The sequence below is a fragment of the Trachurus japonicus genome, chromosome 14, assembly GCF_045865225.1.
Source record: "Trachurus japonicus isolate A0001 chromosome 14, Traja_1.0".
Classification (NCBI taxonomy): Eukaryota; Metazoa; Chordata; class Actinopteri; order Carangiformes; family Carangidae; genus Trachurus; species Trachurus japonicus.
In genome coordinates, this window is record NC_140920.1 from 28,736,887 (window position 1) to 28,753,043 (window position 16,157).

The 16,157-nt window shown below is 42.4% G+C and overlaps 1 protein-coding gene across 1 annotated transcript; it reads left to right on the plus strand.

Annotated features, from left to right (window-relative positions):
- Positions 1–146: 146 nt before the first annotated feature.
- LOC146974981 (uncharacterized) lies at positions 147–16,151 on the plus strand. The gene is made up of 9 exons (XM_085798969.1): positions 147–183; positions 2,283–2,624; positions 4,447–4,578; positions 5,690–5,803; positions 7,227–7,547; positions 8,002–8,127; positions 8,283–8,621; positions 10,724–11,044; positions 16,045–16,151. The coding sequence occupies exons 1-9, from the start codon at positions 147–149 to the stop codon at positions 16,149–16,151; spliced, it is 1,839 nt and encodes a 612-aa protein (XP_085655095.1).
- Positions 16,152–16,157: the final 6 nt, after the last annotated feature.

Consider the following 16,157-nt stretch of genomic DNA (forward strand, 5'->3'; position numbering starts at 1 on the left):
CAGATGAGGCAGATTGCAGCAAGGGGCAAGACTTCCCAGATAACAGGGGTGGAACTACTTGCCCCTTGGCACAAATTACCCCACTCTCCCCTACTCACCACAGGAAGAAGTGGCTTGAACGGGACTGTTTTTTTTTTAGAGAGAAGATGAAGATGTTTGTGGTGTTTGTGATGCTGCTGTACGGTGAGAAAAACTTAATCTAACTCCATTTAAATAAACTACACACAGACTCTGAATTTGTGAACCACGTTAGAGGACAGCTGACCTGATACTGTAGCCTACGGAAGCAAAGTGCATTACTGGATTAAAAAAAAGACACCTTATCTCGTATAGATATCAGGATCTTGTAATTATGAAAAAAGAAAAACTTCCAGGATCAATACGTCTTGTTCAAACACAAATGATGCCTTTGTCCCATCGTAATAGCATAGACTACGAGCTACAAAGACCAAAACCCCTTTTTTTTTTTTTTACCAAAACAAGCCATCCTACTGGCTGGACAGATGACATTTATCTCTATGTGCAGCCGGCAGCCGGACGAGTGTGCAGCAACCGTCTGCAAATTGCAATACAAGAGCAAGACGCTGCAAACAAACATCAAAAATTCCACTGTTGTACAGTTCCTACGGAGACTTTAAAATCATGTAAATATTCTCAGTTGTCCAGGTCATAGTTATCTCAAAGAAATTTAAATCAAACGCAAATGGACTTGGTTATTTGTCTAGGAAGACGATCTGACCAGGCTGGGACTGGTCCAACTAACTAGTGTGGAGACCCAGGTATTCAACCTCTGGATGATGTCACTAACCCTTTGTGCTCCGTGTGCCAACGACAGTCATTGGAGTGACAGTCGTTGGTGGAAAGTTGGTTTTGACTTTTAGTGCCCTATTGTGTTATAACGACAGTCGCTGGAGTCACAAGAGACCATTTGTGAACAGTGGTTGTTCTTTGAGGCTAGATTGTTGAATCTCCTGGGAAGGGATGAAAGGGCAGCATTGTAAATTGGAGATAGGTGGTGTCTGAGACCCCCTCCCCTGTTGAGGGATGGTTTCTCTACTTTTACATAGATGGCTTCTTTTACTCCTCTTTCAAACCACCTGTCCTCCCTGTCTAGGATGTGAACATTGTTGTCCTCAAAAGAGGTGGGCTTTCTCCTTGAGATGTAAGTGGACAGCAGAGTCCAGGCCTGAGGAGTTGGCTCTCCTGTGTTGGGCCATGTGTTTGTGCAGTGGTTGTGGTCAGGGCCGTTGTATAGGGGAGAAAGGTGATGATAATTCTAGGGGCCCAGCGACCAGTAGGGCCCACAAAAAACCCCATAGTCTAATCTTTGTATGACTGAATTATTCTGCATAAGACCCTGACTAATACTCATAGTAATACTGCATTAGCGTCAAAACAAAGTAGGCTAAATACAAAATTACAATACATATGTAGTCTAAGAAAAAAAAGTGGAAAAGTCAGGGGCCCACTTTAGTATTCTTTCAGGGGCCCCAGAATTCCTAGTTGTGGTTGTAGAAAGAGAGGGCAGATAGCGAAAATAGTGTCCACAGTTCTGTCCTAATTGATACAGAATTCACAAACCGTCAGACATCTGCATGCCCTGCGTTTGAAGAAGCAGGCAGCACTGGTAGATGCAAAGATTCAATGTGAGAAGCACATGAGTAGGCCTAATTATATATATTTAAAAAAGTCTAATAAATATTGTAAATATTTCATGTTTTTTGATTAAAATAAATGCATTTTGTTTGTTTAGAAATCAGGCCAATATATACATGGAATAACAATGAAACACATTGATTTCTGATCAGAGTGTCTGCTGACTTCACAGATAAAGACAACAGAATCAACTAAACCTGGCTGTTATTCTGGAGCAGGCTAGCTGCAGAGAATAAATCACCATAGTAATTTGACCAGGATAAATTTAACCTGCTTTTGAACAACCGAGTTGAGGCTAAATTAAGCCAGGATAACCAACACATCCTGGCTTAATCCCTAATCTAGGTTTCGAATAACATGCCCTTGGACATTTTCATACACCATGCCTTTGTTGTAAGTTTTTACGGCTACATTGAACTCAAATACTTACAGCTATGAAATCATTATATTTTTCTTTTGTTTTATTAATTTTTCACTTTTCCTTATAAGAAACAAACCTTTGGTTCCTTGGGTCTGTGTTGATGAGACGGTCGGTGGTTCACTGCAGCTCCAGGTCAAACACTGGGTCTTCATCAGAGGGTCTGATTACCTTCTGGTTTCTGGCTCACCTCTGTCTGTGTCCTCAGTTTCCCAGCATGCCGCAGCTGTGGAGACACATGGGGGGGTGGAGTCTGTCCTGCTGCCCTGTGACTTTCCTACGTCTGACCTGGTCGAGCCTTCAGCGGTGTGGAGCCGCTCCGACCTCCGTCCTTCAACCGTCCACCAGCGTCAGCCGGACGGAGACCAACTCAAAGACCAGAACCAGCGCTACAGAAGACGGACGTCCATGAAGACTGGCGCTCTGAGGACCGGAGACCTCAGCCTCACTCTGAGGAGACCCACCACCACAGACAGTGGCAGCTACACCTGCATCCTCAGAGGGAGGGGGGGAGAGGAGAGGCAGAGTCAAGTACCACTGAAGGTCAAAGGTCAGAGGACATGGACTCATCAGAAATGTCTTTTAAAGCAGAAGTAAGCGATATTTTTGTGTTAATATAAGTCTTAAATAGTTGTATCTTCCGACAGCAATCACTTCTATAGAGTGTTTGGTCTGAAACACGGGTCTGTCAGTCACTCTGCTCTGCTCTGAGCCCAGGAGAAAACTTTTATCGTATCCTACAGTTTTTATCCAATGAGGAGAGAGAACGGCATGAAGGGCTGTGTGTGCAGCCAAGGAACGCCGTGAATGTGGCGACGTAGGGACGAGGACTGTTATGGTGCGTTCAAGGAAACTCGTATTTTTCCGACCGTGAAGTGGTACCAGTTCGATCTGGTACGAGTTCACCGGTCAGAAGTTACGAGTGGCCGTTATAGTGACTTTCACAGGTAAAACAGGTCGGAAAAACACGAGTGGGTTGCCTGGAACGCTACAAAGTCGTAAGTCGTGACTTGAAGCTGTAATTTACGGTTTCAAAAGCCTGCCTGGAACGCAGCATTAGCCAAAACGACCGGATCGCTTACTTCTGCTTTAATGTTTGACATTATTGTTTATAGTGATATTTTAATCTCATGTTGTTGTTTTTGCAGGACGTCCTGAAGATTCGGTCCACGCTGTCTTTGGTGTCTGTTGTCTCCTGGTCTCACTAAATGCTGCTGTTCACACTGCCATACTGTATACAATGAAAAGGGAAATAGGTAAGTTATCTGTGTGTGTGTGTGTGTGTGTGTGTGTGTGTGTGTGTGTGTGTGTGTGTGTGTGTGTGTGTGTATAGAATATACTGTATACAATGACAAAGGAAATAGGTAAGTTATCTAAGTGGTATGAATTGCTCAGAAATGTTGTGTTAATGTTTAGAAATCTCATGTTGTTGTTCGTGTCGACTACAGGATCTCTACCAGTCAGGATCAAGGTTCTCCAGGTTCTCCTGGTTTTCATGGTTCTTCTGGTTGCTTGTGGTCTTGGTCTATGCATTTTCTTTCTTCATAAAGGGACTGAGAACAAAGATGGTATGTAGTGTGTGTGTGTGTGTGTGTGTGTGTGTGTGTGTGTGTGTGTGTATGTATGGGGGGTGGGTGTCATGGAAATTCTTAGCCGTTTGCTGTTGGTGAATAATGAAATAGAGACTTCGCCGTCCGTCATGAATTTATTTCATTGCAAGGAAAGGTCAGTTCTACCCGAGTGGGTGATGGTAAAGAAAAGACAAAGAAAATAGAAAAAATAGCCCGCACAACCTCGTTTTTGCTCCAGAGTATTTTACTGACACAACGTTTCGGGTTCTCAGCCCTTCATCAGGTCAAAAATACTCTGGAGCAAAAACGAGGTTGTGCGGGCTATTTTTTCTATTTTCTATTGTCCATTTGGCCCAGCACCCCAAGCAAGGGATGTGCGTATATTTTCACAATTTTTAAAGAAAAGACAAAGACAATGGGAAAACCTAAACATTTATAGCTGAGGGAAGGTCCACTTCTGGGGTGTGTTTGTGTCCTTTGGCCAGCCCCTTCCCTGATTGTGTTTTCACACCTTCACCTTTGAAGGTATCATCACCGGTCTCCCGAGGTATGGAGTTAAGAGATACAATTTAAAATACAAAGGGGTTTGAGTGTGAATTAGGAAGTGGGAAGTTGGGCATCACAGATGGTTAAGTGTAAAGGAACTTGAATTTACAATTGCAGAAGGAAGTCTGGGAAAGTAGGGTGTAGGAACGTCTCAAGTGATTAAAACAAAGGATTAAGATTTACCGTTACATGGGTGAAGTCACTTCTCAGTTGACTGACAACACTAACGTCTCATGTTGTTTGTCTCAGTTACAGAACCTCCTCCAGACTGGATCGTTGGTCTACTGGGTCTAATGTTCATCCTGCTTCTCCTGACTCTCCTGGTTTATTGTGTCTGGGTCAGAACACATTTAGAAAATATATTGTGTATATTTGGTTATTTCTCAGGTAAGAGGTCACAGTGGAACTGAGCAAAGTGGGTTTTTATGTTTTATTGTTTATTAAAGCAGAAGTAAGTGGTCCGGTCGTTTTCGCTAATGCTGCGTTCCAGGCAGGCTTTTGAAATCGTAAATTACAGCTTCAAGTCACAACTTACGACTTTGTAGCGTTCCAGGCAACCCACTCGTGTTTTTCCGACCTGTTTTACCTGTGAAAGTCACTATAACGGCCACTCGTAACTTCTGACCCGTGAACTCGTACCAGATCGAACTGGTACCACTTCACGGGTCGGAAAAATACGAGTTTCCTTGAACGCACCATAACAGTCCTTGTCCCTACGTCGCCACATTCACGGCGTCCCTTGGCTGCACACCATAGACTGTAAAAAGAATGGACGTAGCACCCGTGACGTCACCCATTGGTTTGGGGGAGTCTGTTTTGTGCCGCTACTACGGGGGTTTGAACCGCGCCATGTTGGATTCTACTTGCCATATTTGGAGCGGTGCGGCCGTTGGCCGGCCGAGGGCCCGCCCACTGGCCTCGTAGCAGCGGTCTCCGGACCTGTCACTCAACGGTTCTGCGCCCTAATTGGCCAGAACTTTAAACCTAATAATAGTAGAACGGTAGAGTTTAAAAAAAATTCACCCCCCTCAGAGTGTGTGCGGGGGTAGAAACTATCAGTTGAGACCAAAAAAATAAAATGTACCAGGCTGTAAATATGTTTTTTTAAGCTGTAAAATCGGCTATTTTAACATGGGGCTCAATTGGAGTTGCTCCCTTCTGGAGCCAGCCCCCAGAGGAAGCCGGGGGGATTGCAGTTTTTTCAACGCGGAAGTGAGCTTCACTTCTCAGACCGACAACTGCCCCCTTGCTGCACACACAGCCCTGCATGCCGTTCTCTCTCCTCATTGGATAAAAACTGTAGGATACAAGGAAAGTTTTCTCCTGGGCTCAGAGCAGAGCAGAGGGACTGACAGACCCGTGTTTCGGTCCAAACACTCTATGTAAGTGATTTCTGTCGGAAGATATAACTATTTAAGACTTATATTAACACAAATATATCACTTACTTCTGCTTTAATATTTGAATCTTATATTGTCGTTGATTGTGTCAACTACAGGACGTCATCGAGGCTGGGTCAAGGTTCACCAGGTCCTGCCGGTTCTCCTGGTTCTGCTGTTTGCTGTTGTTACTTGCTGTGTCATTCTTCATAAAGGGATTAAGAACACAGATGGTGTGTGTGTAGATTAGTCAGTATAAATTGTCTCTTTGTGTCCTGCCCCCCCCCCCAACACACACACAACTCAAACACTCATTGGGTCTCATTCATGAAACGTGAGTAACAGCCATAAATTTACGTGTTTTTTCACATTCATCAAAGCTAATCTTTTCGTAACTTCTCACAAAATCTACACCTGCTCCTGACTGCGTGTAGTGCTTGTGTAAATTTAAATATGCACATAAATATTGTCACTGTTGGAAATAACTATTTTAATTTGTATTGCTCTCTGTTATGTAGGACAATACACAACTGCCTTTGAATATAAACATGACAAACGTGTAGAAATATTTGGAGAGGGACAGATTTTAGGGGCACCGGGCACTGGCCACTACAGCTATTTCTTCCATAATATTTTTATTCTTCATCTTCCGGACAAATTTCGATTCGCTACTAGTCCTCCCAAATTATATACCAAAATGTGCGGTTTGAGCGGGATCGGTGTGCTATTACTTTTCTCAACAGTTTACGCGTAAAACTGCACAAAATGTTGCATTGAAGTCAAAAAAAGAGCGAGAAAGAACATCATCATTGGAGTTTTACAAACGTCTACTGCTCAGGCGTACTTTCACCTAGAGACTTCATTTGAACTTTAAACAGTAGACACAAGTCTTGTGTATTAGTGTATTAATCCACATTTTGATAGGTCATATAGTTTTTGATCAATCACTGATCAATGACCATGATCATTTTTGGAGAAATTTTGAGATTATAATGGTTGTGTATTGCACGGAATGTTCATGTCAGAGTGGGTGACATCATCGGTTAGAGTGGGAGAGAGCCCAGAAAAATTCTACATTTTTTCTCTTTCCACACTCCTCCTGGACACAATTTACACTCTAGACACATGATTTTTTCCAAATTTGTAGACAAACTTGTTCTGTCTCTCACAATGTGCTCAAAATATCAGAGAGACTTACAGAATTTTAATTGTCAGCCTCTAAGTGCGGCCACGTCTGTCTCTGCACCTCATTGACTCCAATACAAAGATTTTCAGAGAGAAGCAGAACGGACCAATGTTTTAAAATCGCACGTTTCTGCAAAAATATTTACTGTAGAAACACCAAATCTAGTAGATCTGACCCAAGCTCTATACACCCACCTACACCGGCTACAAGACGGATTAAAATGAACAGATTCATCATTGTGTTAACATTGTTAGTGCCATGAAGAGGAGAGCCTGCGCTTGATTGACAAGTGTCACTGTGTCAATCAAGTGGCAGCCACGTCCACAGACCCACTCTGCTTTATCATCTATTTCGTTTTAAATGGCATAATTTGAAAAATGAACATTATTTAGTATTGAGAAAAACTTCAAACTAGTATTTAAGACCATATTCTGTGTTCCTGTCTCTGTCCTCAGAGTCCTGACATGGAGACACGGTGGAGCTCTACAGTGGGAGGTCTGCCCTGCTCCCCTGTGAGGACTATCCTTTACCCAGAAACCCCACAGTGATGTGGAGCCGCCACGACCTCTGTCCTCCAACCGTCCACCAGAGACACCAGCTGGGTGACGACCTCAGAGACCAGAACCAGGTTTACAGCAGCAGAACATCCATGAAGACTGATGCTCTGATCACTGGAGACCTCAGTCTCACTCTGAGGAACCTTTACCTCTCTGACAGCGGAAACTACACCTGCATCATCTCAGCGTTTGGAAATAAACGAACACTGAGAGACATACAGCTGAAGGTCAAAGGTCAGCAACACACACTAACACCTACAGTACAGGATGCAGGTCAAAGGTCAAAGCTATAGAGGGATTATCAGTCTACGTCACTGACGTTCTACTGCGCATGTCGCCTGCAGAAAGAGCCGCGATCATGTCTTTTTGTGCTGTTGGATGCACTAATAGGTTTTATATAATACCATCAACTCGCATCGCTTTCAAGGCAAACAAGAGAGAAAATAGTACATTAAAGGAGAATTCCGGTCATTTTTTACCCCTAAATCGTTTTCCTGATGGTCACCCAGTGTTGGGGGGAGCAAAAAACGAAACAAACACTTTGTCCTTGTTGTGATGATTTCTTTACTAAAATAAACAAATAATTCCTCTATAGATACACGTCTGAGGTCAGATGGTTGGAGTTTGAACCAGGGTCACAGAGGTCATGTAAAGGTCACGTTGTTGTTTATGTTCATCTCATCCACAGAAAAGTTCTCTGTCATCGTTGAAGCCTCCGTTGTGTGTGGTCTCCTGGTTCTACTCATTCTACTGGGTGTTTCTCTTGGTGTCGCCTGGTGGCTTTTAGTTCATAAAAGGCGATTAATCAAAGAAGGTAGAATGTGTGTGTGTGACATACTTCTACACCTCAGCCCCAGGGTGGGAGATTTTGGATGTGTGTGTGCGTGCATGTGTGTGTGCAAACCAACAAACAAAACTCTGATCATGTCCAACACCTTCAGTAAAGATGATGTGGTTGTTGTCTCTCAGACCAACAGGTGGAGGTGGAGGAGGGGGCGGAGTCTGTCCAGCTGCCCTTCAAGACCACAGCTGGTCTGTCTGAAGACGTCAGAGTGGAGTGGACGGCTAGAATCAGAGTGGAGTGGCTGGATGAAGGCAACATGAAGGTCCATGTGTATGGGAACGGTTCTAAAGAACAGCACCGGCTTTACGAAGGCCGAACAGAGATGAATGAAGACCCGCTGAGGACTGGAGACCTCAGTCTGACCCTGAAAAACCTCAAAAGAGACACAGGAGACTACACCTGCAGAGTCTACAACAAGGATGGAGACTTAATGAGAGAGAAAACTGTGACTCTCAAGGTCAAAGGTCAGAGTTGTTTGTCTGTCTCTGGTTTTGTCTCCTCTGCAGAGAATTCACGTCAAAGATGAAACCGTAGAAATCAGAGCTGTAGATTCAGGTCAGAGATTAAAACCTCGACTCAACTCAACTCAAAATTTATTTATATAGCACATTTAAAAACAACCTTAGTTGCCCAAAGTGCTGCACAACATACAAGTGCTAGCAATATAAATAAAACAACATAAATCATCAAACATAGATTAATAGTAAAATAGGGCAGTAAAAACAGTTACTAAGATAAGATAAAACAAATAAAAGCTATACTAAAAGATGAACATAAAAGGTCAGGGTGTCAGGGTGAAATGAAGGCCAGAGAAAAGAGGTGAGTCCTTAAAAGTGATTTAAAATGCTCCAGAGTTTCAGCTGCTCTGATGTGGAGGGGTAAAGTGTTCCACAACTTTGGGGCCACAACTGCAAATGCACTGTCGCCCTTGCTCTTTAGTTTAGATCTGGGGCAAACCAGCAGTAACTGGTTACTTGACCTCAAAGCTCTAGCTGGAGCATGATACTTAAAAACAAACAATACAATTTTGAACTGCACCCTAAACTGGACAGGGAGCCAGTGAAGAGAGGCGAGAATAGGAGATATGTGATCACGCCGTTTTTTTCCTGTCAACAATCGAGCAGCTGCATTCTGGACAGCCTGTAGGTGGTTCAAAGACTGCTGGTCTAGTCCAGCATACAGAGAATTGCAGTAGTCAAGACGGCATGTGATAAATGCATGGATCGCCCTTTCAAAGTCAGGTAAGGGGAAATAGGGCTTCACCTTACTTAGTAGCCTTAACTGGAAAAAGCTAGATTTAATGACTGAGCTTATCTGTCTGTCAAATTTAAAGGCAGAATCAAAGATAACTCCTAGGCTCCTAGCAGTAGGGCGACAGTAGGAGGCTAGTGGACCAAAAACACTATTACAGCCATCAAGAAGGTTGGAATTGCCGAATAGAATTACTTCTGTTTTTGATTTGTTAATATTCAGGAAATTTAAAGCCATCCACATTTGAACATCATTTAGACAGTTCAACAAAGCTTGAGTGGAGGCAGGGTTATTGGTTTGGATAGGCAGGTAAATCTGCAGGTCATCAGCAAAACAATGAAACGATATGTTATGTTTTTTAAATATGGACCCCAGGGGGAGCATATATTAAAAAAAGAATAGGGCCCAAGATGGATCCTTGGGGCACCCCACATTTAAGAGGGGATGTAGCAGAAGTGTGTTCACCCATGTGAACAGAAAAACGCCTCTCTGCTAAATAAGATTTAAACCATGTGAGGGCTGTACCTTTAAGGCCTTACTCTGAACGGCTAACCTGTTCCGGGTCGGCGTAGCTTTCAGGACTAAAAGGCTCCACCCATCGGCCAATCAGGAAAAATGACGTGTCCTCGGTATTAGGTACTGTTACCAAGGAGATGGAAATAAAAGTAGCGACGTTCCAGACAGAGTTGCGGTGATTGTATCCAGTTTATGATACATTATGAAAAAACAACGGATGAAAGGAGTTTCCGGGATCGATCAAATCCGTTAGATTTTCACCATGATTATCCATACGACGCCAAAGACAAACAAGGGGGCAGTTGTCGGTCTGAGAAGTGAAGTCACTTCCGCGTTCAAAAAACTGCAATCCCCTCTTCTTCCTCTGGGGGCTGGTGTCAGAAAGCAGCATTCTCCATAGACCCCCATGTTAAAATCGCCGACTTTACATCCTCAATAAACATGTTAAAAGCCTGGTGTCAAAACGTTTTTTGGTCTCAATCGATAGTTTCTACCCCTGCACACACTCTGAGGGGGTTAACTCTACCGTTTTACTGTTATTAGGTTAAAATTCTGGCCAATTAGGGCGCGGAAACGTTGAGTGACAGGTCCGAGCAGCTCCGTGGACAGCTGCTTCGAGGCCAGTGGGCGGGTTCTCGGCCGGCCAATCCAACATGGCGCTCAAAACCCAAAAGCCCAAAACCAGTGGGTGACGTCACGAATGCTACGTCCATTCTTTTTACAGTCTATGGTCGCTTTATGGTACAGGCCTCTGCTGCTGCTGTCTGATGACATCATCATGTGGTTTGCTGTCTCTCAGTCCAACAGGTGGAGGTGGAGGTGGAGCAGGGGGCGGAGTCTGTCCGGCTGCCCTTCAAGACCACAGCTGGTCTGTCTGAAGACGTCAGAGTGGAGTGGACGGACAGACTCGACTGGAAGGTCCATGTGTATGAGAACGGTCTTAAAGGACAGGACCAGGTTTACAGAGGACGGACAGAGATGAAGGACCTGCTGAGGACTGGAGACCTCAGTCTGACCCTGAACCACCCCACAGTGAGAGATAAAGGAAGATACACCTGCAGACTCTACAACAAAGATGGAGACTTACTGAGATGGACAGTAGTGACTCTCAAGGTCAAAGGTCAGAGTTGTTTGTTTGTCTCTGGTTTTGTCTCCTCTGCAGAGAATTCATGTCCAGTGTTGGGGGACTCGTTACAAAATTAACGAGTTATACTAAAGTTAGAGTATATAACTTCTAGGCAGTAACAGATACGTGTTACTTATTATATTTATTGTATTATTATTACAGTTACTCCGTCCGGTAATGCGTTACAATCAGAATTAGGTTGAATTACCACCTCAGGCGCCACAGCTGTAAATAGAGAAGCCAGTTTGCAGCAACCCTTGACTCCCAGGATGCATTGCTGGCTGCTGTCTCTCTGCCCAAGTTGAAGCTTCACTGGATGAGTAAGAAAACTGGAAGACAACATCAAGTTCCTGCTCACTACAGAGTGCAGCTCCTTGTCAGAGGAGCCTGCAGCCCAGATGCCAGATCTTCATCCAGCTGATGACAGATTATTGTATGACTCAATATTGCAATGTCTTGTCCTCAGTGTTTATTTTGGTGAAAGTAACTAAAAAGTAATCTGTAACTTATTACTCTCTAAGGCCTTGTTTATACGTATGCAGTTATTTTTGAAAACGGAGAGATTAACCATCATTTGCACCGTTCCAAGGCAGTGCTCTTCTGCCCAATACTCCCATGAAGCTTCACTAACTAATGCTACTGCCACAATTGTTAGATTTCATCAATGAGACCAACATTTCTCCTACAAATAATTTTACCAGCCGGGGGTAAACCTCGGGTTAGTGTAAACTAAAACTTTTCTGAAAACGGAGTGGTGTGCATGCAGTTATTTTTGTAAACGGAGAGGGTGAAATGTCCGTTTATGAAAACAGTCGGACATGTGTAAACGTAGCCTAAGAGATATTGCAAAGAAACGTATTACTTACAAACTACTGTTATGTAATATATTACATTTTAGATGTGACTCAGGGCCCAGTTGTTCAAAGGTAATCCAATCGGATTTTGGATAATGGATTGGATGAAATCTTGAAAATGGGTTGTTCAAAACCAAAAACGGATTCTGAGATCGGATTAGATCACGTAATCCAATCTTGGTTTTGATATGGATAAAACCCTCAGTTTGTGTTGTTCAAAACTTTTCAGTAGGATCGGGATAACTTTGATCCAGAAAATCAGGATTATTCTGATCCCAGCAGTTGGGTGGATTCAGGGGGGGTTTCAGGAACAAAATGTGATTTAAATTAAATTCAAACTGGTCAAATAAACAATATTCATAAAGTAGTATATATACAGTTATTGATTTATATTTTGCACCTAATTTTAAACCACAACAGTGATTAGTAAATAATGTTAACTTTTGAATATTGAAATTTGAGGTTTGAATTTTAAAATTTGAAGTTTGAATTTTGAAATTTGAAGTTTGAAATTTAAAGTTTGAATTTGAAACACATGCGGAAGTATACACAATTTCACTAATGTACTGTACATTTGCTTTTTTCAATTTATTTTAACAGCCCAACCAGATGGAGTCTGGCTGTTTAAAAGACATTGAAGAAACAACAAAGAGCACAGAAAACAATACATACACTATGTTTTCAAATAAACACACTTTGAGAGACCTCATGCTGCTGTTCTACCTGCTGTTAACAGACCAATCAGCCTTCAGTGTGATGCACAGTCCCATCTAGAGCACTCATTATCCGGATTTGGTAATCTTGAAAATTTGGATTTGGATCAGACTGATCCAATCCAATTTTGCTTTGAACAACTGGGATAAAAGTAAAACAGATTACGTGATCCTGGATAGCAAAAAGGGGGATTTCAAATAATAATTTTTATCCAGATTACACCATGTGTATGAGAACGGTCCTAAAGGACAGGACCAGGTTTACAGAGGACGAACAGAGATGAATGAAGACCTGCTGAGGACTGGAGACCTCAGTCTGACCCTGAACCACCCCACATGGAGAGATAAAGGAAGATACACCTGCAGAGTCTACAACAAAGATGGAGACTTACTGAGAGAGAAAACTCTGGAGGTCAAAGGTCAGAGTTGTTTGTCTGTCTCTGTCTCGTCTACAGAGAGAACTCAGGTCGGAGCTGAAACTCCAATGATGGCTGATCAATCAGTCTGATTGGTCTGTTGGTTAGTTTGTGATTATTGAAAGGACCTGACTTTGGACCAGAGAGAAGATGGAGGTGAAGCAGCTGATGGACGATGGGTGAAGACAGGAGGACGCTACTGACTCACAGTCTGTTGACTCACTATTGATGAGTATTGATCAGACCTGATAATGTTGAAGGGGAACTACCGTATGTCAGTGCGGTCGCGTTTCCTCTGTTTTGCTAAGGGACTTCAGCCATTAAGTTTTATTGATTTCAAGTTTACTCAACATCTGAGTAAATTAAGAAAAATAAACACAATTTCAAATGTCAAACTGTCAGTTGAGTTTACACATCTCTGTCAACTGTCATACATAGATGCTCTGTTTTGTTTGTAGCCTACATATTATTTGTCATGTTTTACCACTATTTCTTTTTTTATTATTGTTTTTGTATTTTTAACTTATTGCTCTGAATTACTGAAGCTTTTCTAGCTACAATTCTGCAAATTACCTTATCGAAGGACTAATAAATGAATGTCATACCTGATCTTAGCTTGATTTTTTCCTAGGGGGCGCCCTCGAGTCATTCAGTCTGAGCCAGTTTGAGCCATTTCTGATGCATGTGCCAAGTGTGGTTAGTTTTAACTCCCTTGTTGGTTATAAATAAATTGTTATTCATAACCCCCATGGAAATCAAACATAAGTTCTTCTTGAAACATCTTAATCAACAACTAGAAAAAGCATTTCCAAGAATGGAAATGGTGTGACTGCTGACAGCAACTGAACGCTGTTGCAGAATTAGCAAATAGTGCAAGCTGTGATCACCATACAAATGTTTGACCAAGGTCAGAATCGAACCCACATCCTCATGGTCATTAGACTTCCACTCTGCCTCTAGGCCACGGTGCACACACAGTTGCAGAGACTGTTGTCTGTTAATGATCTGCACACTGTCAACATCAAGAAAGCTTGAGAGTCAAGCTTGAATGACTTAGAATGAAAATGTCTGTGAATTTCAGGCTGAGCACTAACCATATGGCCACAGAGAACCTGAGTTACAATGAGCTTTATACTATGAGGAATCAAAGACTGTCCAATGACAGCTGAATAATTGGAATCAAAAGTCAAGCAATGAAGTGAAAAGACTGAGGCAGGAATCGAACCCATGACCATATGATCACTAAACATTTACTCTGCCACTCGGCTACAGAGAGCACACTGCTTTCCAAACTGTTGTCATTCATTGTAATGTGATGATGTGCTGAAAACTGGTATGAGTAATCAAGGAGATAACAAACACCTGTAACCAATTGAAGGCGGGGGAGGAGAGCAGAATTGAACATAACATAACAAGAGTTCTTCCCTTGGATTCGAACCAGTGACCTTAGGGTTGGCAAGCATCCACCCTAACCCCTACACTACAGCGGAGTTGTGAAGAAGAGAGGTTGAGACTTTGATGAATATGAGATTTTTTGTGAAAAAGTTAAATATTTGAAAAAGTATAAATAGTTAAAAAGAGAAAAGTAATGCCGATAAAGTTCAAAAAAAGCTGCACGTTTTGATATATGAATTGTTGAAATAGCACAAAGTATGAAGGACTAGAAGAAGACCGTAAAAAGGCGGAAGAAAATGGCCAAACAGAAGAACAATAGTGTGACTGCTTCAGCAGTCACACTAATGAGTATAAAGTGGATTAAAGTAAAAAAGACTCAGATCGGGTTGAAGCTTTAGGATTACAATACAAACTGTGGTCCTCTAATGTTCCTCTGAGAAAGGATCACTACCAGTCAGCCACATCAACAGGCTGCTACTGCCATCTACTGGTGGAAGTATCACCACTACACTAAATCAAACTGAAATCAGGTGAGTCCATACAGTTCATAGGCTACAAGCATTCAAACAACAACAAGAGGAAAAATGAGGGGAGGCCCAATTAATAACACAAACAAAACAAAAAAATCAATCATGGGAATGTGTGTGTGTGTGCACGGCTGGTCTCTTGACATTCAGCTGACACAGCCATTGGCTGGCTGTCTCATTGACCTTTGACCCCTGTTGTTTGAAGAGTAGCCTAACATTTAGAAGATTTACCTAACCACTCCTTTTACCACTTGAAAAATTAGTAAAGGGCCATTGCAATACAAAAACTAGAAAATTTCCTCTGGGAAATTTTGAGAGGGCCACGGGAGCTACGGACAGTTGTGCCATCTCTGTCAACCCACGATCTTAAAGTCAAGACAGAGCTGATCAGACACATGATCATCTTTCTATAAGCACTGATATGGAGGAGCTGTAATCACATTAGGTTACCTGTGTGTGTGTGTGTGTGTGTGTGTGTGTGTGTGTGTGTGTGTGTGTGTGTGTGTGTGTGTGTGTGTGTGTGTGTGTGTGTGCGTGGCACAAATATAGGCCACCTCTTTTTTATTTTACACACATACATACATAGATACATACAATAAACAGACAATAAACATAACATACACATAGAAAGGGTTATTGGTATTAGGTATATATAGGTATTAAATCATATAGCCTAGTTGTTTGTAATAATTTATAATATTCCAAGGTTTTTTATAGCTTTTCTGTCTTTCATATTTTGTAGTAGCTGCATTTAATATCTGATTTCTATTTTAAACTCATAAAAATGTGTTTTTTTGGATGACCATTTGCATCTATGGATGTAATATTTTCCATTAATATTTGATACAGTGCTAAGAAAATGCATTACGTCAGGGCTTCAGTTGTTTTCAAATACAGATTCACCAGCCCGCTCAACCACAGTGAGGTCTCGTGTTAGTTCAGTGAGTTTATGACTTATGCCTGAAAAGAAAGGAAACAAAACTCGGTGTGATAAATCCAGCTTGACTTCACATGACTGTCGACGCATGCGCAGTGAACCGGTTGTAAGTGGAACTCGTGAATAATCTGAAAGCTGTCGGCTCGTCTCAGAGCTCCACGGCAGGACAGACTCTCTCTCTCCCTCTGTGTTCCCGCTGCAGCAGCTCCCAGGACGGTCTCCTCGGCTCCTCGGCTCCTCCAGCTCCTCTCGCCTCTGACCGGAC